General features: G+C 42.8%; 1 protein-coding gene across 2 annotated transcripts in view; it reads left to right on the top strand.

Moving 5' to 3' along the window:
• The window catches only part of LOC126095305 (survival motor neuron protein), a 152,219-nt gene that overhangs the window by 124,296 nt on the left and 7,941 nt on the right, over positions 1 to 19,982 (top strand). For both annotated transcript variants that reach the window (XM_049910098.1, XM_049910099.1), the window contains exons 3-5: positions 170 to 281; positions 1,088 to 1,188; positions 1,317 to 1,454. In XM_049910098.1, the coding sequence (XP_049766055.1) occupies positions 170 to 281; positions 1,088 to 1,188; positions 1,317 to 1,454 (351 nt within the window). The remainder of the gene's footprint in view (positions 1 to 169; positions 282 to 1,087; positions 1,189 to 1,316; positions 1,455 to 19,982) is intronic.

Below are 19,982 nucleotides of genomic sequence, written 5' to 3'. Positions count from 1 at the left end.
TAACTCATGGTTGTATTTATTAGCTAAATGTTTTGATTAGATCAATAGTTGCATTCTGATTGTAGGCCAAGATCAATAGGGAGTCTGCTGATCATTTCCTACTTTTTTAGTTAGTTACACTGTGTGATTGCTTGTTGCTACTATCAGCACTGAAAATTAATTTTCGCAGTGGGAAGTTGGAGCACCTTGTAGAGCAATTTTCTCGGAGGATGGGCGTGAATACGAAGCCATTATACAATCTGTAGACCAGAAGAAAGGAAAATGTGTTGTGAAGTACATAGGTAAATATAAACATTTTGCATTCTTATTGGGAAATGTTTTGTATTAATAATAAGAGTAACTGCTATATTGCAAGAATGTTTGAAGTGCATTACATTAGATAAAACACCAGAAATGAGTTGGGAATTGTAGTCAGTAGATATGGAGGAAATTCCATACTTGTTGAAAGAAATTTGTTGCAAGTGATGAGTGTGAATGCTGTACAGGTTGTATATGGACAATGTGTGTGGTGAAAGATGACTGTTCTTGGCTTTTAGAACAAGGGCTTTCTTGTTCAGCAGGAAATACAGCTGCCAAAGGTGGGTGTTAAAAGATGTAGCAATATGTGATGGAAGGTTGCAAAGTATCGATAGCGTTTTGAAGTATTGTGTAAATGAAGTCCATACTGCATTTTTAATAACTTAATTATAGCAAAAAATCAGATGCAGTTGAAGAGTGATTTACTATCATGATTCCAGCTTAGTTTTTAGTATTGTGTATTTCTAAAAATACAAAATGCCCTGCTGCTACAAGAAAATCACATAAGAGTTAACATAAGTCACTATTTAGTGATTCTGGCCTATTAATGAAAATTGTCAAGTTTAATTATAACTTAAAGGATTTATTTTCAGTAGTGTCCTCCCGCATCCTTCCTCCCATTCACAGAGTCCTGTTCTGTAGTTTTTTAAGTTTGTTATGTACAGGCTTGCAAATAATATAACTTTACTGGGTGTGACCCACCTTTCCGGGAAATATAGCTTTTAATTTTTTCCAGCATTACTCTGTCCTTTCAATGAATTAATTATGCTTCTCAAATGTAATTTCTTAGGCTACGATAATGAAGAAGTAGTTCCAGTGGCAGCTTTACAGCCATCAAAAGGTTCCATTGCAAGGCAGTACCAAATACAGCAAGCACTGGAAAATGTAGAGGTGATATTTCAGTTTTTATTAATATAAAATACTAATCTTGCCGAGTAACATGCTCAAAAGAATGTATTTGTTTATTTAGTAAAGCACTGCATAAAAATCAAATATAATTTAATAACCAACATTTTCAGTCGGATAATATTATTGGAAGTGATGAAGATGGAGAACATCATATTGATTCATTTGAAGATGCGTCATCAAATGGGGCCTCCTGGATTGGACAGTCTGAATTTTACAACAGCAGGCAAGGACCATTTCTGCATCCTCAGGTACTGCTGTTAGCTACTTCCAATGCAAAATATAGCAACAAATTATGTGAGAGAATTTCTAGGTTGTTCTTACCTTCAGGAGATGAAATATGTAGTCCTGCCGATAAGACTTACATTGAAACAACACACAATTGAGCTTTTTGAAGTAATAGTTCCTTCGTTGCAGAGAAGAAAGGGATACACTGTTTGATCTAGATACTGCTGTGTAATGTTGCTGTGTGTAGAGACAGACCTGCTAGTATGAAAGAAGGCTGGGATTATTGTATTGTTGAGAAGCAGAAACAGCCCCCTCCCAGGGGGCTTGCTGCTCTCTGGTGGGTTCGTGCTTGGCTACCACGGGTCCCAGTCTTTGCAGCATTTTTTTCCCTTCCATGCTACATGTCTATCCTCTAAGTTTCTTTTTTCCCCACCATTGTGAAATATGTCATGGATGTTTTGGAAGTGTGTTCTGCATATTCAGTCAGAAATGTCTCTTTGCTGTTTTCTTTTTTCTTTTTTTTCCCCTTCTCCTATCCTTTGTCTGCTTTGGCATCTGAGGTTCCTCTTTTTCTTCTTTTTCCATGTGCACTCCCGAAGGCCAGTCCACGCATCTGACGTATAGCAGGTGACTGGGTAACACACAATTCCCAGCCCTGGGTTGACAGGTAGGGTTCGCACGTACCCCCTGGTACAGCCCAGGCCCAGTGAGGGGTGATTGCCTGAGCTGCTACCTTCCCAAATTGTCAACTGACCCCTCTGTCAGGTGTTCGGGAGGAGTGACCAATCACCTAATGTGGGTGCAACCTCTTCTGACCGGTATCCCCAGTTGGAAGGAGCAAATCATCAGAGACGCTGGCAACCCTGGGGATTTTCTTGCAATGAGCGAATAGTCTTCTTCCCAGTCAGTGCCTGCCAAACATAAACAGAAGGTGGCTAAAGATTCAAAGACCCTCCCAGCTGCACCCAAGTTCTTCATGGTTCCATGTACTGAAGATGGTCTTTTGCCACAATATATCCCTTGTTGATGTGACTGCTGACACTGTGAAATCCTGCTGTGGTTTATGCAATGGCACTTTGCTTTTGGAGACTACTTCTGATTCTCAAGCACAACAACTGCTTGCAGCTTCGCTCCTCCATGGCTATCCTGTTGGTGTCAAGGCACATCAAACACTGAATTGTTCACTTGGTGTTATTTACAACTAGTCTGCTTGATGGTCTGACAGAGACAGAAATCAGAAATGTACCTATCTGATCAGGGTGTCATTGCAGTATATCGGGGGTGTTAAAAAAGGTAGACTCATCCTTAGTGCCCACACACGCTCTTTCTCTCAAGTTTGATAGAATGGTGCTTCTGCCAAAGGTCATAGCAGGCTATGAAGTTATCACAGTCGGACTGTACATTCCAAACCCAATGTGCTGCTACTAGTGTCGTCATTACAACCACCCTGTGGACATTTGGCCAAATGTGTAACCCTTGGTAGGGGTGCTCATAAGGGCAATTGTCCGCCTCCTTCTCCCTGCTGTATCATCTGCAATTTCAGCCACGCTGCCTCCTTCTGTGATTGTCCTATGTATCTCAATGAGCAGGCTGTCCAGGAGATAAGGGGGAAGCAAAAAGTACGTTACCCTGTCACTCACAAATTGTTGGCTAGTTACAAATGCTGTATTCACCTATCTGCCACTTGCAGTACTGTTCTTGGTACATCTTGTTCCATGAAGGACATGGCCACACAGACACACAACCTCAGATTTGGCACTGCAGTTGTGAAATTCCCCAGTGTCATTGTACCATCCCCGTCTCCTCCCCCAGCTGTGCAAAAAGCCCCAGACTTTTGCATCATGGGGCCAAGTCACCCGCTACACAACTGGGAGGCTGGAAAGGACAGAAGAGATACTCCTGTGAAGACTTTCTACATCCCTCCAGCCAACAAACATCTGAATCGTCATCTGCCAACTAAAAATATTCAAGAAATTAAACAGAGGCAAACGATCTTCTCCTTCGCCAATTCGGAGATCCCCTTCGATGGTGTTGCCAAATTGATACCCTCACTCAGCCATCCTCCATGTTGCTTGTGCGCACCATCAACCGTTTTTCTGCCCTGGACTCCGCAGGCTGACAGAAGGAGAATTCTGATGCTTCTATAGACCTCGTAGAGTAGGGTCTTCCTGCCTCTGTGCCTGGTAGCAGCGATTCTTCGAAGGCTGGAACTCGGCAGCCACTGAGGTGACACCCCTTCAGTTTTCCTCGTCATGAGTCTCCTCCAATGGAACATTTGCGGTCTTTAATCCAATAAAGAGGATTTATAGCACACTCTTAGAATCAAGCATGCACTTGTTCTCTGCCTTCAGGAAACAAAATTGCATCGTCATTGTTTTGAGCGCTCTCATTTTTTCCTGATCCGTTTTGATCTCCCCCCGAGGTTGGCATTCCATATCTTGGGGGAGTCATGCTGCTCATATGTGGTGATGTTCATAGTCAACAAATCTGACTACCCACCTTCAAACTGTTGCAGTTCGCCTTTTCCTTCCTCACTTGACCTTCTCCATTTGTATTATTTACGTCCCTATGTCATTCAATATCACCAGGGCAGACTTCCTCCAGCTTAATGGGCAGCTGTCTCATCCCTTTCTGCTGTTTGGTGACTTTAATTTGCACCATCTCCATTGGGGTTCTCCCAGAAAAGGTGCAAAGGATGCCCTCTTGGCTGACCTCAATCAACTTAACCTTTCTGCCTTAACACACGAGCACCCCCTTGACTCCATATTCCTATCCTTCTGCACTGCACAGCTTGCCTATCATCTTGAATGGTCCGATCTCTCTGACATATACTCAAGTGACCATTTCGATAGGCTATCCGTTTGCTGACTCCTACCCCACCTCCTTGGACACCCAAATGGTAGCTTACTAAGGCTGACTGGAGGCATTACTCCTCCCTGGTGGCCATAGACAAACATCATTTTCCCAGTTGTGAAGACCAGGTGGAATATCTTACAAATGTTTTCCTTACCACTGCAGGACATTCCATTCCTCCCCCTTTATCTTTACCATGCAGTGCTCCGGTCGCTTGGTGGACTGAGATGTGCCGCAACGTAATTTGTGCATGGAGACATGCTCTCCGCATTTTTAACCATCACCTTATGATGACAAACTGCATTCATTATAAATAGTTGTGTGCACAGTGTCATTGTGTTGTTCAGGGTAGCAAAAAAGCTAGCTGGATTTCATTCACTAGTTCTGTTAACAGTTCCACCCCCTCTTCCATCATGTGGGCCAATCTCAAACAGCTTTCTCGGATCAAGATCCATTCCCCAATTTCCAGCCTGACAGTAGCAGACGATGTCATCATGGACCCTGGTGCTACCTCCAACACCTTGGGTCACCATTTTGCAGACATTTTGAGCTGCTCCCACTGTCACCCTGCCTTCCTCCATCGAAAATGAACAGAGGCAGCTCGGGCGATACCTTTCTCAGAATCATGTGTACTACAATGCTGCTTTTACTATGAGGGAGCTAGATCATGCTCTCACTTCATCCTGATTCTTTACCCCAGGGCTATACACTGTTAACATTCAGATGTTGCAGCACGTTGCTTTGGTGGGAAAGCACTTTTTGCTTCATCCATACAACCACATCTGGGCAGAAGGCACATTTCCCAGACATTGCTGTGAACCCGCTGCAATTCCTGTACCTAACCCTGGTAAGAAAAAACACCTCCCTCCTAGTTGCCGACCCAAATCTCACCAGCTGTGTTTGCAAGGTAATGGAACGTATGATTTATGCCCAACTGGTATGGTGGCTAGAGTCTCGCAATTTACTAACCATTGCACAGTGTGACTTTCGAGCACACCTTTCTGCAGTCGACCATCTTGTCGCTTTATCCACTCGTGTCATGAATTGTTTTCTGCAGAAATACCAGTGTGTGTCTGTGTTTTTTAAGTTGGAGAAAACCTAAGACACTTGCTGGAAGACAGGTATCCTCCGTACTCTCTACATGTGTGGCTTCCATGGCTGCCTGCCGTGTTTCTTTCAGGAATTTTTAAAAGACAGAGTTTTCAAGGTATGTGTGGGTTCTGCCTAGTTGGTCACCTTTATCCATGAAAATGGTGTGTCTAAGGGTTCCGTCTTGAACATCGTTCTCTTTGCTGTCACCCTTAACCCTGTAATTGCCGGGCATCTCGGCTCCCTTTTTGTTGATCATTTTGCCATCTACTGCAGTTCTCCATGGATCTGTCTCACTGAGTGGTGTCTACAGCGATGTCTTGATTGTCTTTACTCATGGAGCATAAACAATGGCTTTTGTTTTTCCACTGACAAAACCATTTGTAGGAATTTCTGGCAGTGCAGTTGGTTTCTTTCACCGTCTTTACATCTTGGGCCTGTTGCTCTTTCGTTTATTGAAACTATGAAATTACTGGGTCTCGTGCTCGATAGGAAACTTTCGTGGTGCTCCCACATGTCTTGTCTGGCAGCCCGCTGTCTGCGACCCCTCAGTGTCTTACATGTCATCAATGGTAGTTCCTGGGGTGCAGATCAAACCACCTTCCACTGTTTGTGCCGGTCTCTCATCCATTTGAAACTAGACTACGGGTGCTTCGTTTATGCATCAGCACACCTGTCCCTCTTTTGCCATCTCAATACTATCCACCAGAGTGGCCGCTGATACCTTTTACACTAGCCCAGTTGAGAGTCTGTTTGCAGAAGCTGCCGAACTACTGCTGTCCTACCGCCGTGACTTTCTACTCGGCAAATGTGCATGATGTCTTGCGTGGCCGCCCATCCTATGCCACCTCCTTTGATGACTTGCTTGATTGCACATGTTGACCTTGGCCTTCATTCACTTCCTAAGCACACTACTCCTGCTTTGCTCTATCACCATCAGTTTCATGATTTTTGCATGGAACTTCACAACAGTGTACACTGATGGCTCTTGGACTGGCCTTGGTGTTGGGTGTGCCTTTGTCATTGGCACTAACGTTTTTTGGTATCTACTTCTGGATCACTGCTCAGCATTTACAGCAGAGCTCTTCGCTTGTATCAGGTCACGCAGTACATCCGGTGACACAAGCTTTTCAATTGCGTCATCTGCTCAGATCTCTCAGTGCCCTTCAAAGCCTCTGTGTGCTGTGCGCCATCCATCTCCTAGTGCAACGGGTCCAGGAAAGCTGCCATTTGCTCACTCTTGATTGAGCCACTGTGGGTTCCTGGTCACATCAGTCTGACAGGAAATGAGGTCCCTGACGCTGCTCCCAAGGCTGCAGGCCTCATACCTCAGCCCACTAGTTGATACAGTCCCTCTGATGGCCTCTTTGTTGCCATCTGTCACCAGGTGGTGTCACTTTGGCATCACCAATGGTCCTCCCTTCATGGGAACTATCTCCAGGTTATTAAGCCCCTCCCAGCATCTTGGACGCCCTCCTCTCGGCCCTCTCAGCCCCTCTCGTCATGATCATTTTAACTAGGTTGTGTATAGGGCACTGTCTTTTCAGCCATCGCCATTTGTTAAGTAGTGCTCCCCCATCATTTTGTGCATATTGTGCCCAACTTTTGACTGTCTGCCATTTCCTGTTGGAATGTCCTTTTTCTAAGTGCTGATGTTCTCGTTTGTGTTTGCCATCTGAATTGTCTGCTATTTTAGCAAATGATGCGTGACCTATCAACCACATTTTACTTTTTATCTATCGTAGCAATATGTTGAAGGACATTTAATCTTTAATTCAGGACTTCTGTTTCTCTATGGCATATTTTATGGTCCTTTCTCCAATTCCCTTTTTTTAGGTGTCTTTCCTTCCATCAGTTGGGATTGATGTGTAGTCATTTTTAACCCTTTTTCTCTCTCCATGTTCTACGGGTCTGACATGGTCCTTCAAACCTGGACTAATCAGTGAGGGTCAGGTGAGTAACAAATCCGTCAGGGACATTCCAACCCTTCTAAAACTGCTCAGATTGACTGTGGGTAATGTGATGGTGAAGTGGAAGTGTGAAGGACAACCATAACTAAACGGAGACCAAGCAGGTCTTACGTACTGACTGACAGGGACCAATAAACATTGCGGGGGGTGGTTGTAAAAAAAATTGCCTTAAATGAGTGGAAGGAATTTCTCTTCAGTTCGAAAGTGCTACCAGAAATCCGGCTAGCACAATAATTGTATGTAGGGAGTTAAATGAATGGGGTTCAATGCTGAATAGCTCCTCATGAGCCATACATTTCTGTAGTCAGTGCTAAGTGATGCCAGTGGAGGGCGCATGACTGGGAACAAGTGATTTGGAGTGATGAATCACACTTTACCCCATGGAAATCTGATAGGATTAGGGTTTGGCAAATGCCTGGAGAATGGCATTGCCATTACGTGTAGTGACAGCAGTGAAGTAAGGTAAATGTGGGGTGATGTGAGGGTGTTTAGTCGCTAGATTGTGGTCCTACAGCTAAGAGGATATGAAAACGTTTTACAATATTGTGAGTGTGTACAGTAGAGTAATAGTTCAGTCAATGATCATTTCAGCATGGCAATGCACCGTGCCATGAAGCAGTGGTTTGTGGCCAGTAACATTCTTGAAATGAACTGGTCTGCCTAGAATCCTTACTGGAACCAAATGGTATGTCTCTAGGATTTTACAATGTCAAATTTGCTCCAGACCCCACCATCCAACACCACTATCTTTTCTGGTTTTGCCTTGTAAGGAAGAATGGGCCATCCTTCCTCCACAGCCATTGACACCCCACTGAAAGTGTCCTCAACACAGTTCATTATAATACATTGATATCCGCTAATAGGTGTATGGATACTTTTAATCTGAGGTTGTACATTAGAATATGTGAAAAAGGGAAGAGCAGGTCACTCTGGCCCCAGGATGAGAGTGAGTGACTTCTAGCACAGATGAGGGTGAACAAAAATTTTATATTGGTCTGTTGGCAGAACTACACATTTTGCTTCCTGAAGATAACCAGTAATTACACCTCATAATTTCAGTTAACTAGATTGAATTTTCATGTTATGCAAAGTATCACAGTATCTCTTATATTGAGAATTGTTTCTTTTGCATTTATTTAAAGTTCATGAAGAAACTTCCTGACAGATTAAAACTGTGTAACAGGCTGAGACTTGAACATGGGACCTTTACATTTCACAGGCACTTCAGAGCTATCAAAGCACAATTCACAACCTGCCCTCACTGCTTGACTTTTGCCAATACCTTCTCTTCAGTATTATTAAGTCCTCTTGTATACTTTGCAACAGAGCACTTTCCTGCAAAAGACGAAGCTCCCAGGTTTGAGTCCCAGTCTAGGAAAGGGTTTTAATCTGCTGGGAATTTTTAAATTGGTGCACACTCCACTGCAGAGCAAAAATTATGAGCAACATTCAATAATTAGAGGCAGAACAAGGTGGAAATTAAACAGATTGGAGAAGGAATTTTGTACGTCCATGACTTTAGGTTGGCATCACCAATATGAGCTGAGAACAGCTGATGAATAAAAATTGTTTTGCAGAATTATGAAAATTTAGTGAACCATCAAAACTTTTGTAAATAGGCAGAACGGAAAAAAAGGTTGACTAGCAATACTCTGGCCAGCCATTTGGTGTTAACTCCTTTCTTTAATTCCAAAAGTATCAACCAACATTAAGATCTTAAGTGTTGTCATTTGCCAGTAACAAACTAACTTAGAGACAGTACTATTTTAAGTTTCAAACGGCAATTGACATTGCTGAATTACACATGAGCTAAGTAATGTTGGCTGCTCACCTTGGGGGGAGGGGGGGGGGGGGTAATTATTGCTGCCACTGCTTAATTAGAGAATGAGAGCGAGATTAAGAGTTTGTATTCCAGTACCTACAACTAATATTCATGTGCGATTCATTCCGATCTGCTGCTGCAGCAAAATTTTGACATGGAAGTGACACAAATACATGAATTTGATTTACAGAGATGGTCGTCTTCAAATGTGGTAGATATGAAATGGAATTAAGGCTGTTGGAATACAATGCAATGAGAAGAAGAGAAATGGCACTAAAAACATTTGCTAAATATCTATGATCATGTCTCATATTGCATAATGCATCTAAATTTAAGTAAAATTAGTGTTATTTATCAACCAACCATTCACATAGACAACACAGTAACTCTTAGTCAGACAATTACAATGTCATAACTTTGGGTCAGCTGAGGGTGGCAGCAATCTGAACCTGAGAACAGGTGACATGAAGTATTAGGAATAGTGTCGAGTTATAACAATCAGTACATAGTGACCAGTGGCAACTTACCACATGTCCTTACTATAGCTAGCCTGTTGAGAGCTAATCTCATACTAACTTATGTACATTATCAATAATTAATAATAACGTTAGTATGTATGTGGTCTGAGGTGCCACCCCACAATGTCAGTATTTGCTACTGAGCAGAAACATTTGATGACCATAGAGCTAACATGTCCGTAAAGAATGTGGGATGCCAACCTCAGTGAGAAAAGTTTTGCTGACCATCTCTTGGGGATGCCCAAAATGTTGCCTTTTGTGTTGGAAGGTCAGTGTACAATAAACAGTGCGTCCGCCGCTCGTGGTCTCGCGGTAGCGTTCTCGCTTCCCGAGCACGGGGTCCCGGGTTCGATTCCCGGCGGGGTCAGGGATTTTCACCTGCCTCGAGATGACTGGGTGTTTGTGTTGTCCTCATCATTTCATCATCATCCAGGAAAGTGGCGAAACTGGACTGGGCAAAGGTTGGGAAATTGTACGGGCGCTGATAACCACGCAGTTGAGCGCCCCACAAACCAAACATCATCACAATAAACAGTGTCTACTACTGACATGCCGATGAGTAAATTAAAGCTAGCAATAAGAGAAAACCATAAGTTTTTAAAGGCCTAATTATGCGACACAACTATGCTTGCCCTCTTATTGCACATCTGACCCAAGAGGCCATTGAAAAAACAGGTTAGGAGATACCACCTCGTTCTCCCTAAGCTTTGGCTCCCTTGGATCTTCATTTGTTTGATCCACTCGAGGAGGCATTATACAGAAAAAAGTTCAGCAACAACAAGGTGGTCAAACAATTTGTGGCAATGTGGCTCCAACAACATGAAAGACTTCTTTGCATCAATGAAGTGAAAATTAAAACACCTGCTGCTATCTTATTTGCATTTAATTTATTTACGCACCCTATTTTGCAGTTGCATCACACCATCTTCAGGCCCCTTGACAAACATAAATTGGGAGGAATCTAGTGTGCACTCATAGGAGGAGCCATTGTTAAATAACTGGTGTCCACAGATGTCTTCTTTACATGACACTATCCCTGTGTTTATCAACCCCCCCCCCCCCCCCCCATAATTTAAGAAAATTATTTATTTTCCTTGTGTGACCATAGTTACCTTTCAAAATACATTCAATAATGAGTTAAAACAAATAATTATTATGGTAGTAAGCAGGTTAACTGAAAAAAAGTGAATCACGATAGTGTTACGGTGCTGCGAGCACACTTAAAATTTGTCCCGTTGCTCGAACCTTTGGGTAAAGTCCGGTGCCAGTGGACCAGCACTGCGGCTGCAGTGACATCAAAAGAACTGGAGCAGAAGCACCTGGAAAGCTTCGCTATATAAAGCCCACCCTGCTGTCGCAGTCATTGAGTGTGGAAGGTTTTGTTCCGTGCATACTGCAGATGTGTTTAGTGTTCAGACTTCAGTGTCTATTTTATATGACTATTTTATTCATTTACTTTAGTCTCTTAGTGTATTGTGAATTAAGTTTGCAATGGATAAATTTTTTACCAAAAAAGCGCGCTTGGAAGTTGTTGATACTGCCAGTCAACCTCCAACAATTATTGTGTCATAAGTTGCTTCATTGTCTTCAGGCAAGAATCGTTCACAGCCGAAACCTGGACAATCTGGTAAGGGAAGATCATTTCAGAAGTCTTGGTGGATCAAATATTCATGGCTAGAATATGAAACATCTACCAAAAAAGTTTTTTGCAAAACCTTCAGAGGCACATGCCAAAAATCTATTACAATTTTCTTCCAAAAAAGATGATGCATTTACTTCCATAGGATTTTCTAACTGGAAAAAGGCTTCGGAAAAATTCCATCTTCATGAAAATACGTTTACCCATAAAGAAGCTGTTCTGAAACTAAATTGTATCGCTAACCAAAGCGTGGCCTCCCAATTGAATGAACAGTTAGATAGTGATATGAAGAAAAGCCATTTAGCTCTTGAGACAATTTATACTACCATGCTATTTCTATGCTGACAAGGACTAGCAATTAGATGGCATGAAGATGTAAACTCAATTTTTTTTCAATTGTTGGAACTCCAAAAGAATGACATACCTGAGTTTAAAGATTGGTTAGGGTGTTCTGGGTATGAGGGGAAGTCCCACAATACTCAAAATGAGATCATTGATCTACTAGGAAAGTCTGTGTTGAGAAAGGTATTGGCTTCAGTCAAGAAGACTGAACCTTTTTCTATTATGGTTGACGAAACAAGTGATTCTTAGATTCACGAACAAGTATAATTTTGTATTAGTGCTGTTGATGATTCCTTAATCATCAACAAAGACTTTAATGGCTTATACGAGATCCCCAACACTGAATCACAAACTCTGTTTAGTATTTTAAAAGAAGTTTTTCCTCATCTTGATTTGTCAATGGATTACTTAAGCAGACAGTGCCATGATGGTGCCTCGAATATGAGAGGTAGCTCGAAAGGACTATAAAAGTTTGTTTTGGATATACAACCAAAAGCAAGTTATGTGCACTGCACTGCTCACAGTTTAGACCTGGCAGTTGTAGACAGTCTCTGCCATCTTATGTCTATGAGGGATATTATGACTTTAGTCCAGGGCTTAATAAACACCATAAGGGAATCCAACAAAAAGATGGGACTTTTCAGAAGCATACGCTGTGAGAGCGCCAACGACCAAGTTGTCTATGACCCCTTTGCCCAACTCGATGGACTATGCGAGCTTCTAGTATCTTGAGAATATTGAAAAACTTTGAAGAACTTCTAGAGTTTTCGGAAACATTTTCTGCAGAGGACAAAACAGAGGCAGGTTCAAATGTGCAGGCTACATTGAGTCAGTGTTCCAAGTTAAGACTTATTTCTTTTTATGTCTTTATTGCCATGCAATGAACCCAGTAGAGGATGTGAATTAAAAAATTCAATGCCCTCGTGTAAGTGTTGCTGATCTGGAAAATATGAGGACTTGATTTTGTATATTGAATCGAAGGCATGATAGTTTTGAACACTTTTGGGAATTGTGTTTAAAAGAACCACCTTCACAAGTTGATGATCCTTCACTTCCTCGGAACCGAAGTATACCAAAGTAGAATGAAAACAATGAAGCCAACTCACCACACACTTTCAAAACCCCAAAGGAATACTACAAAGATATTTAAATTGAAGTTTGTGAAATTGTGCAATCTTGCATTACTGAGCTGTTTGCTTCAACTGGACTCTCACAGGTCATTGCAGTTTAACAAGAGTGCTTGCTTTTAGTAAACAGAGGTGAAAAAATTTGGAAAAATCGGGTTTTACAAAAATTACCTAGACAATGAGACACTGCGCGTACACTTGAATATGTAAGCCGATATCGCTAATGAAAAACAACTGATTTAAAAAACACGCATGATGTAAGAAATTACATTACGCAAGAGCCTGCAGTTGGAGAAATGTTATGTGAAGTAGTGAAGTGCATTAGGCTTCTCCAAGTAGTTCCAATCACGAAAGCAACAGCAGAATGGTCATTTAGCGCCCTTAGACGTCTGAATCATATCTCTGATCAACAATGGGACAGAAGCAATTGAACATCTTGGCTGTTCTTCATGCCCACAGAGATGTTTTGGATGAATTGGATATCCAACCAGTTATAAACTACTTCATACTCAGTAATCCAGTCAGACAGTTGACATTTGCACCTTTCTACAGACACTGTAGCCCTAATAATGCCATTTAGAGTAATATTAAAAATCTTTATAAAATGGTGAATTAAATACATACATACATAATGTTAAATTTTCAGTTTCGAAATATTAGTACTAGCTTAGTACTGTATTACTATAGTACTATATAAGTTATTTCCAAATACTTAAATATTTTTAGAGTGTAAGGTCCAATTATAACCTGCTGTTTACATACTTTTTGACAAAGTATTAAGCATACTGTATTAACTTTATTAACTGTATTAAAGCATTAACCTTGAGAAGGTATTGGTTTTATTTAATGAACCCTGAGCCTTATTCAAAGTAAGGTTAAATTAGCTATTTCACCTATTAAAGTGCTATTACTGTGCGACAGCAATATTTTATGTTTTATTCTTTTAATGATAGTTTAGGATTTATTTAAATATGATTTCGGTCTTTTCAGAGCTATATATTCACTGCTCTGTAATAGTTTATAAGCATGATTATTGCTGTAAATTAAATTTGCTTTTTACAAAAATACTGTGCGTGTTTGTTTTTTCTTTTTTCAAAGCCAAAAAATGTCAGGCTTCTCGAGTTATTGAGAGTCCAGTTTTTGGAGTACGTTGATCATATGACTCTAAAGTGCTTAAACTTTAAAACTCACTATTTTTCATCTAAAATTTCGAAAATTTCATGGGAAGACCCGCAGTATGGACACCCCCCCCCCCACCAAAAAAAAAAAAAAAAAAAAAAAAAAATTGTAAGTCAGCGCCCTTGTCATCAACCAAAAACTCTCATGACAACATTCAAACCAGACTGTTGTCTTCACCATCATTGGTTGATGAACGAAGGGATAGTGTCCTGTAGAGATTTATGGACGTTGCTTATTATTGGCTCCTGTTATGTGTGCACACAAAATTGGATTCCTGCTAATTTATGTTGGTCAAGGGGCCTGAAGATTGTGTAGTGGAACACCACAATTAGTTGTGTAAATAAATTAAAGGCAAAAGAGAGAGATGAAAGTGTTTAAATTTTCATTTCATATTGAACAGCTGAAGTCCTAGTAACCATTTATTACAAGGATATTTATTACAAGGATAGACATATAAAGACTTTGTACATCAGGTTTAAGGTAACTCGTTCATTGGTGGCAAAAGTGTATTAACATTGGTGGGGATTATGTTGAGAAGTAGTAAGTCTCATTTTGTAAAAATATTTTTTACATGAATTTGCCTCTTTAATTGTTGAATGTCTCTTGTAATTTTGGAAGTTTGTGGAAAGTTCTGCAACCCTTATTGTTCATTCCTGATTTGTTAAAAATGGTCCATATGTATGTATTCTCTCTCATCTCTCAAGCCTCAGTTCTCACTCCCTCCTTCCCCAAAACTGTTGACTTGTGAGATACACTAATACAATTTCCCTTTTTTTGCTAGCTGAGCTTACTACTGCTTTGAACAGCTCATAATGTTGACCTAAGGTATCAAAGATATGCACGATGCCACTACTTACGCATATCAGATTATTAAACATCTTTTTTACCGATATTGGGACTTATATATATATATATATATATATATATATCTCCAGCAGGGATACAACTTCCTCAAATCCTGCCCTGAAATGAGATCCATCCTTCATGAAATCGTCCCCACTCCACCAAGAGTATCTTTCCCCTGTCTACCTAACCTTCGTAACCTCTTGGTTCATCCCTATGAAATGCCCAAACCACCTTCCCTACCCTCTGGCTCCTACCCTTGTAACCGCCCCCGGTGTAAAACCAGTCCCATGCACCCTCCCACCACCACCACCACCACCACCACCACCACCACCTACTCCAGTCCCGCAGTCCTGTAACCCGGAAGGTGTACACGATCAAAGGCAGAGCCACGTGTGAAAGCACCCATGTGATTTACCAACTGACCTGCCTACACTGTGGGAATGACAAGCAACAAACTGTCCATTCGCATGAATGGACACAGGCAGACAGTGTTTGTTGGTAATGAGGATCACCCTGTGGCTAAACATGCCTTGGTGCACGGCCAGCACATCTTGGCACAGTGTTACACAGACGGATTATCTGGATACTTCCCACTAACACCAACCTGTCAGAACTCCGGAGATGGGAACTTGCCCTTCAGTATATCCTCTTTTCCCGTTACCCATCAGGCCTCAACCTCCGCTAATTTGAAGTTGCCGTCGCTCATACCTCACCTGTCATTCAACATCATCTTTGCCTCTGTACTTCCGCCTCGACTGACATCTCTGCCCAAACTCTTTGCCTTTACAAATGTTTGCTTGTGTCTGTCTATGTGCGGTGGATATGTGTGCGTGTGTGAGTGTATACCTGTCCTTTTTTCCCCCTAAGGTAAGTCTTTCCGCTCCCGGGATTGGAATGACTCCTTACCCTCTCCCTTAAAACCCACATCCTTTCGTCTTTCCCTCTCCTTCCCTCTTTCCTGATGAAGCAACCATTGGTTGTGAAAGCTTGAATTTTGTGTGTATGTTTGTGTATGTATGTGTGTCTATCGACCTGCCAGCACTTTCATTTGGTAAGTCTCATCATCTTTGTTTTTAGATATATTTTTTCCCACGTGGAATGTTTCCTTCTATATATAATGTGTTTCAGGTTTTCTTCTAAACGTATATTTTACATATTATCTTAAGTTTTATGTACAAATGCACTACTTACTTTGTGGTAAATAAAACATTTTGCTCTCATTAAACAAGTTGTTAATGTGGAAACACAATGTAACACTTCCATCCATCCTTAAGGCTGAAAGTGATTCAATTGAATACCGTAAGTGCTATAATATTTTTAATAGTAACATTAAACCAGAAATTTATATGTCTTTTTAGACAGTCTCCCTGACATTAAATGGACATATTCCACTGCTTAGTAAGTGCATACATACTATGATGAAAGAATTCTTTTGGTCATCTGTGTAGCCAGTCAGGAACTGCATTTTTCACTTCATCCCCCAAGGGGCCTACCACTCTTTGGTGAGTGTGTAATAGGTTTCCTCAGTGGCCCAGCCTTTGTTGCTTTGCTCTTCTTTCTATGCTGCAAACCTACACTTAAACTTCCTCTTACCTCCTCTGACTTTCTGTTGGATGGTCCTTTTGGTGCAGACCCTGCCTGGACTTATTTTAGTTTTGTTTTCTTGTTCCACTATCGGCACTATCTTTTCCCAATTTTACGGAAAACTGTTGTGCAGGGAAGGTCGCCCACTGTGGTGTATGCTCCACCTCTGCACATTTCCATGCTGGCACCCTTGCTTCCTTTTGTACTCCAAAAATTCAGCACGGTAGCCAACCTGTTGGTGGGAGTGGGGGGAGGGGGGCTGTCGTCATCAAGCACCTGCACGGTGGTGGCTCCCTGACCATGCGGGGATCACACTGTTGGTACCTGCACTACATACTCTCCATGTACACCATGGAGTATGTGCCCATCATGACTGGGACACAGGGACTTCTGGCAATGGCTTGCTGTCCAGGTAACCATTGCAGTGGCTGGGTGGCATCCATGGGGAGAGTATCACAGCAGATAGTTCACTCATGAAGCAACTTAAACTTTCTCCTGATGGTGGTCGCTCAGACCCAGCAATCTCTTCACTTGGAATGACCTCGTATGATGCCGCTAAGTACAATCCCAATGTGTCCCTCTCCCTGGCCACACCATGGGAGCAACACAGGACTAAACAAGGAGCAAAATCCCACCTCCCTCCCGCATACTTGGTCTGTGCCAGGACCAACAGGGACACCTTTTTGGCCACAAAGCCTTTATTTTTTGTTGAACACGAGGGCAGATACAGTAAAGTTGCAGCCATATCTAAGATGAAGACAGTTATATCCTGCCCAGTCAAAAGTGCTGCTCTCTTGTGAAAAGTTGGGTGAAATTCCCACGACTGTCACTCCCCCCCCTTACTTTCCTGTCAGTCAGAACCTCCAGTGGAATTATGATGGGTTATTCCACCACCTGGCTGAGCTAGGACAGCCTTTAAGCATGTACCCTGCATTCTGTATTGCCATCCAGGAAACATTGTCTCCAGCAACTCGGACCCCTGCCCTTTGTGGCTACCGAGGTAATTTTAATAATTGTACTGACTATGAGAGGATATCAAATAGAGTTTGCACGTTACGTGCTGGACTCTATATACAGTGACCTCGTGCCTCTTGATGCATCATTGGAGACTGTGGCTGTTAGCGTATGGGCACATTAGTTATATCCTGCCCAGTCAAAAGTGCTGCTCTCTTGTGAAAAGTTGGGTGAAATTCCCACGACTGTCACTTCCCCCCTCCCTTTCCTGTCAGTCAGATACAGATACCATACCATCTGTAATGTTATCTCCCTTCTGATGATGCGGTGTCCTGGGATGTACTGTCTCCATTAATCTCCCAGCTCCCCCACCTTTCCTAGCCTTGGGTGACTTCAATGCCCATAACCTTTTGTGGGGTGGGACATTGATCACTGGCCGTGGTAAAGACATTGAAACATTACTTACGCAGTTCGATATTTACCTCTTGAACTCAGGTGCCCCCACACACTTCATTGTGGCACACAGAACTTATTCAGCCATTGATATTTTCTTTTGCAGTTCTGGTCTTCTACGATCTATCCACTGGAGGGTCCATGATGACATGTGTTAGTGACCACTTCCCGATCTTCCTGTCTCTCCCTCAGCACTGCTCCCCTAACACCCGTCCAGATGGGTTCTCTGCAATGCTGTCTGGAATGGGTTCACCTCTTCTGTCATCCTTAGCTCCCATCGCAAGGCAATATTGGTGCAGCTTTTTAGCATACAATGGCAGCCAACCAAGCCTTCCCCTCTTTCTTGGGATCCTTCCCACCCCCTCCCCAGGTTAGTCTGCCTTGATCTCCCCAAACAGAGGGCCATTTAAGGGACCATGATCATGTGGCAGTCTTTCCTGCATGCTTCTCGCAGGGAATCCGTCGTCCTTTACTGATGGTGCATTGGCCACCCTTGGCTGACCAATGGCCACATCCTCAACCCCCCTCCCCCCGGTGGCTCACCACTCTTTGGTGAGTTAGTGCTTAGCTATCATTGGGGCCCTAGCCAGCATTTTTTCCCCTTCCGTGAAGCATGTGTATCCCTTGGGGAACATGTGTGGGGTGTTATTGGGAATGTTCTGCATTGTCTGTTGCTGACGTAAAAACAGTCTCACCTTCGTTTTTTTTTGTTCCCTTTTCCTTCCTTTGTTTCCCTTCTCCTCTCATTTCTACGCTTTGGCATTCGAGGTTCCTCTTTTTCTTCTTCCTCTCTGTGCGCTCCTGAAGGCACAGTGTAACAGGGCGTTTGAGGCGTAACAGGTGACTGGGTAACACGTAATTCCCAGCCCTGGGTTGACAGGTAGGGTTCGCACGTACCCCTGTTACAGGCCAGGTCCAGGGAGGCATGATTGCCTGAACTGCAACATTCCCAAATTGCTGATTGGTCCCTCTGGCAGGGGTTCAGGTGGTGTGACCAGAGGTGATTATTCATCACCTAAGGCCAGTGCACTCCCTTATGAAGGGGGCCCCCAGTTGGAAGGAGCCATCGGAGATGCTGGCGATCATGGGAGATTTCCTCACAATGACTAAATCATTTTCCCAATTAACATCTATGAAATGTAAACATAATGAGGCTATTGAGTCATAGACCCTTCCCGCTGCACCGTAGTTCCTCACATATTGAAGACAGTTAGCCCTTCGCCACAATAAATCCATTAATTTTTCAGAAAGGTGTTGATGCAGTTGGTGGCCCATAAAATCCTGCTGTCATTTACAGAACAGCATTTTGCTTTTGGAGACTTCTTCTGGTTCTCAAGCACAACTGCTTGCTGCCTCTCTTCTTCAAGGCTACCCTGTTCGTGCTGAGGCCTATAGAACTTTGAATTCTTCCCTTGGTATAATTTACACCAGGCTGCTAGGCTTTCTAACCGAGGCCAAAATCCAGTCTTGCCTCTCTGATCAGGGTGTCATTGGCATCCATTGTGTAATGAACCAGCCAAATGGGTAACCTTGGTAGGGATGCGCATGAGGGCAATTGTCCGCCTCCTCCACCCCACTGTCAGCTGCAGTGACAGCCATGCTACCACCTCTCAGGATTGTCTCTTGTATCTTGATGAGTGGGCTGTCCAAGAGATCTGGGTGAAGGAAAAAGTACCTTACTCAGTCGCTCACAAGTTACTGGCTAGTCGCAAACCCTGCATTCTCCTGTCTTGCGCTTATAGTTCTGTTCTTGTTACCCCCTCGCCCCATGAAAGACATGATCACGCAGTCCTACGACCTCCAATTCAGCTCTGAGGTTGTGAAATTGCACAGTGTCAAGGTAGCATCACCATCACCCCGTCCAACTGTGCAATAAGTCGTCAAACTCTCGCCTCAAGGGGTGAAGCCACCAGCTACAAAACCGGTAGGCTGGAAAGGACAGGAGTAGTACTTCTGTGAAGACTTCCTCCATCCCTCCAGCCAAACAACACCAGAGTCTTCCTCTAATCAGAAAGGATCAAATAAGTCCACCAAAGGCAAATGGTCTTCCCCTTCACCAATTTGAAGATCCTCTCCTACGGTGTCGCCAAATGATACCTAAGCCCGACCGGCCTCCATGTCGCCGGTGCGCACCACCAACCGGTTTTCAGTGTTGGTCTCCAAAGACCGACCACA

This window comes from Schistocerca cancellata, chromosome 8 (assembly GCF_023864275.1).
Source record: "Schistocerca cancellata isolate TAMUIC-IGC-003103 chromosome 8, iqSchCanc2.1, whole genome shotgun sequence".
NCBI classification, from domain to species: Eukaryota; Metazoa; Arthropoda; class Insecta; order Orthoptera; family Acrididae; genus Schistocerca; species Schistocerca cancellata.
Note: the sequence above shows the minus strand (reverse complement) of the source record. Positions and strands in the feature narration are given on the sequence as shown.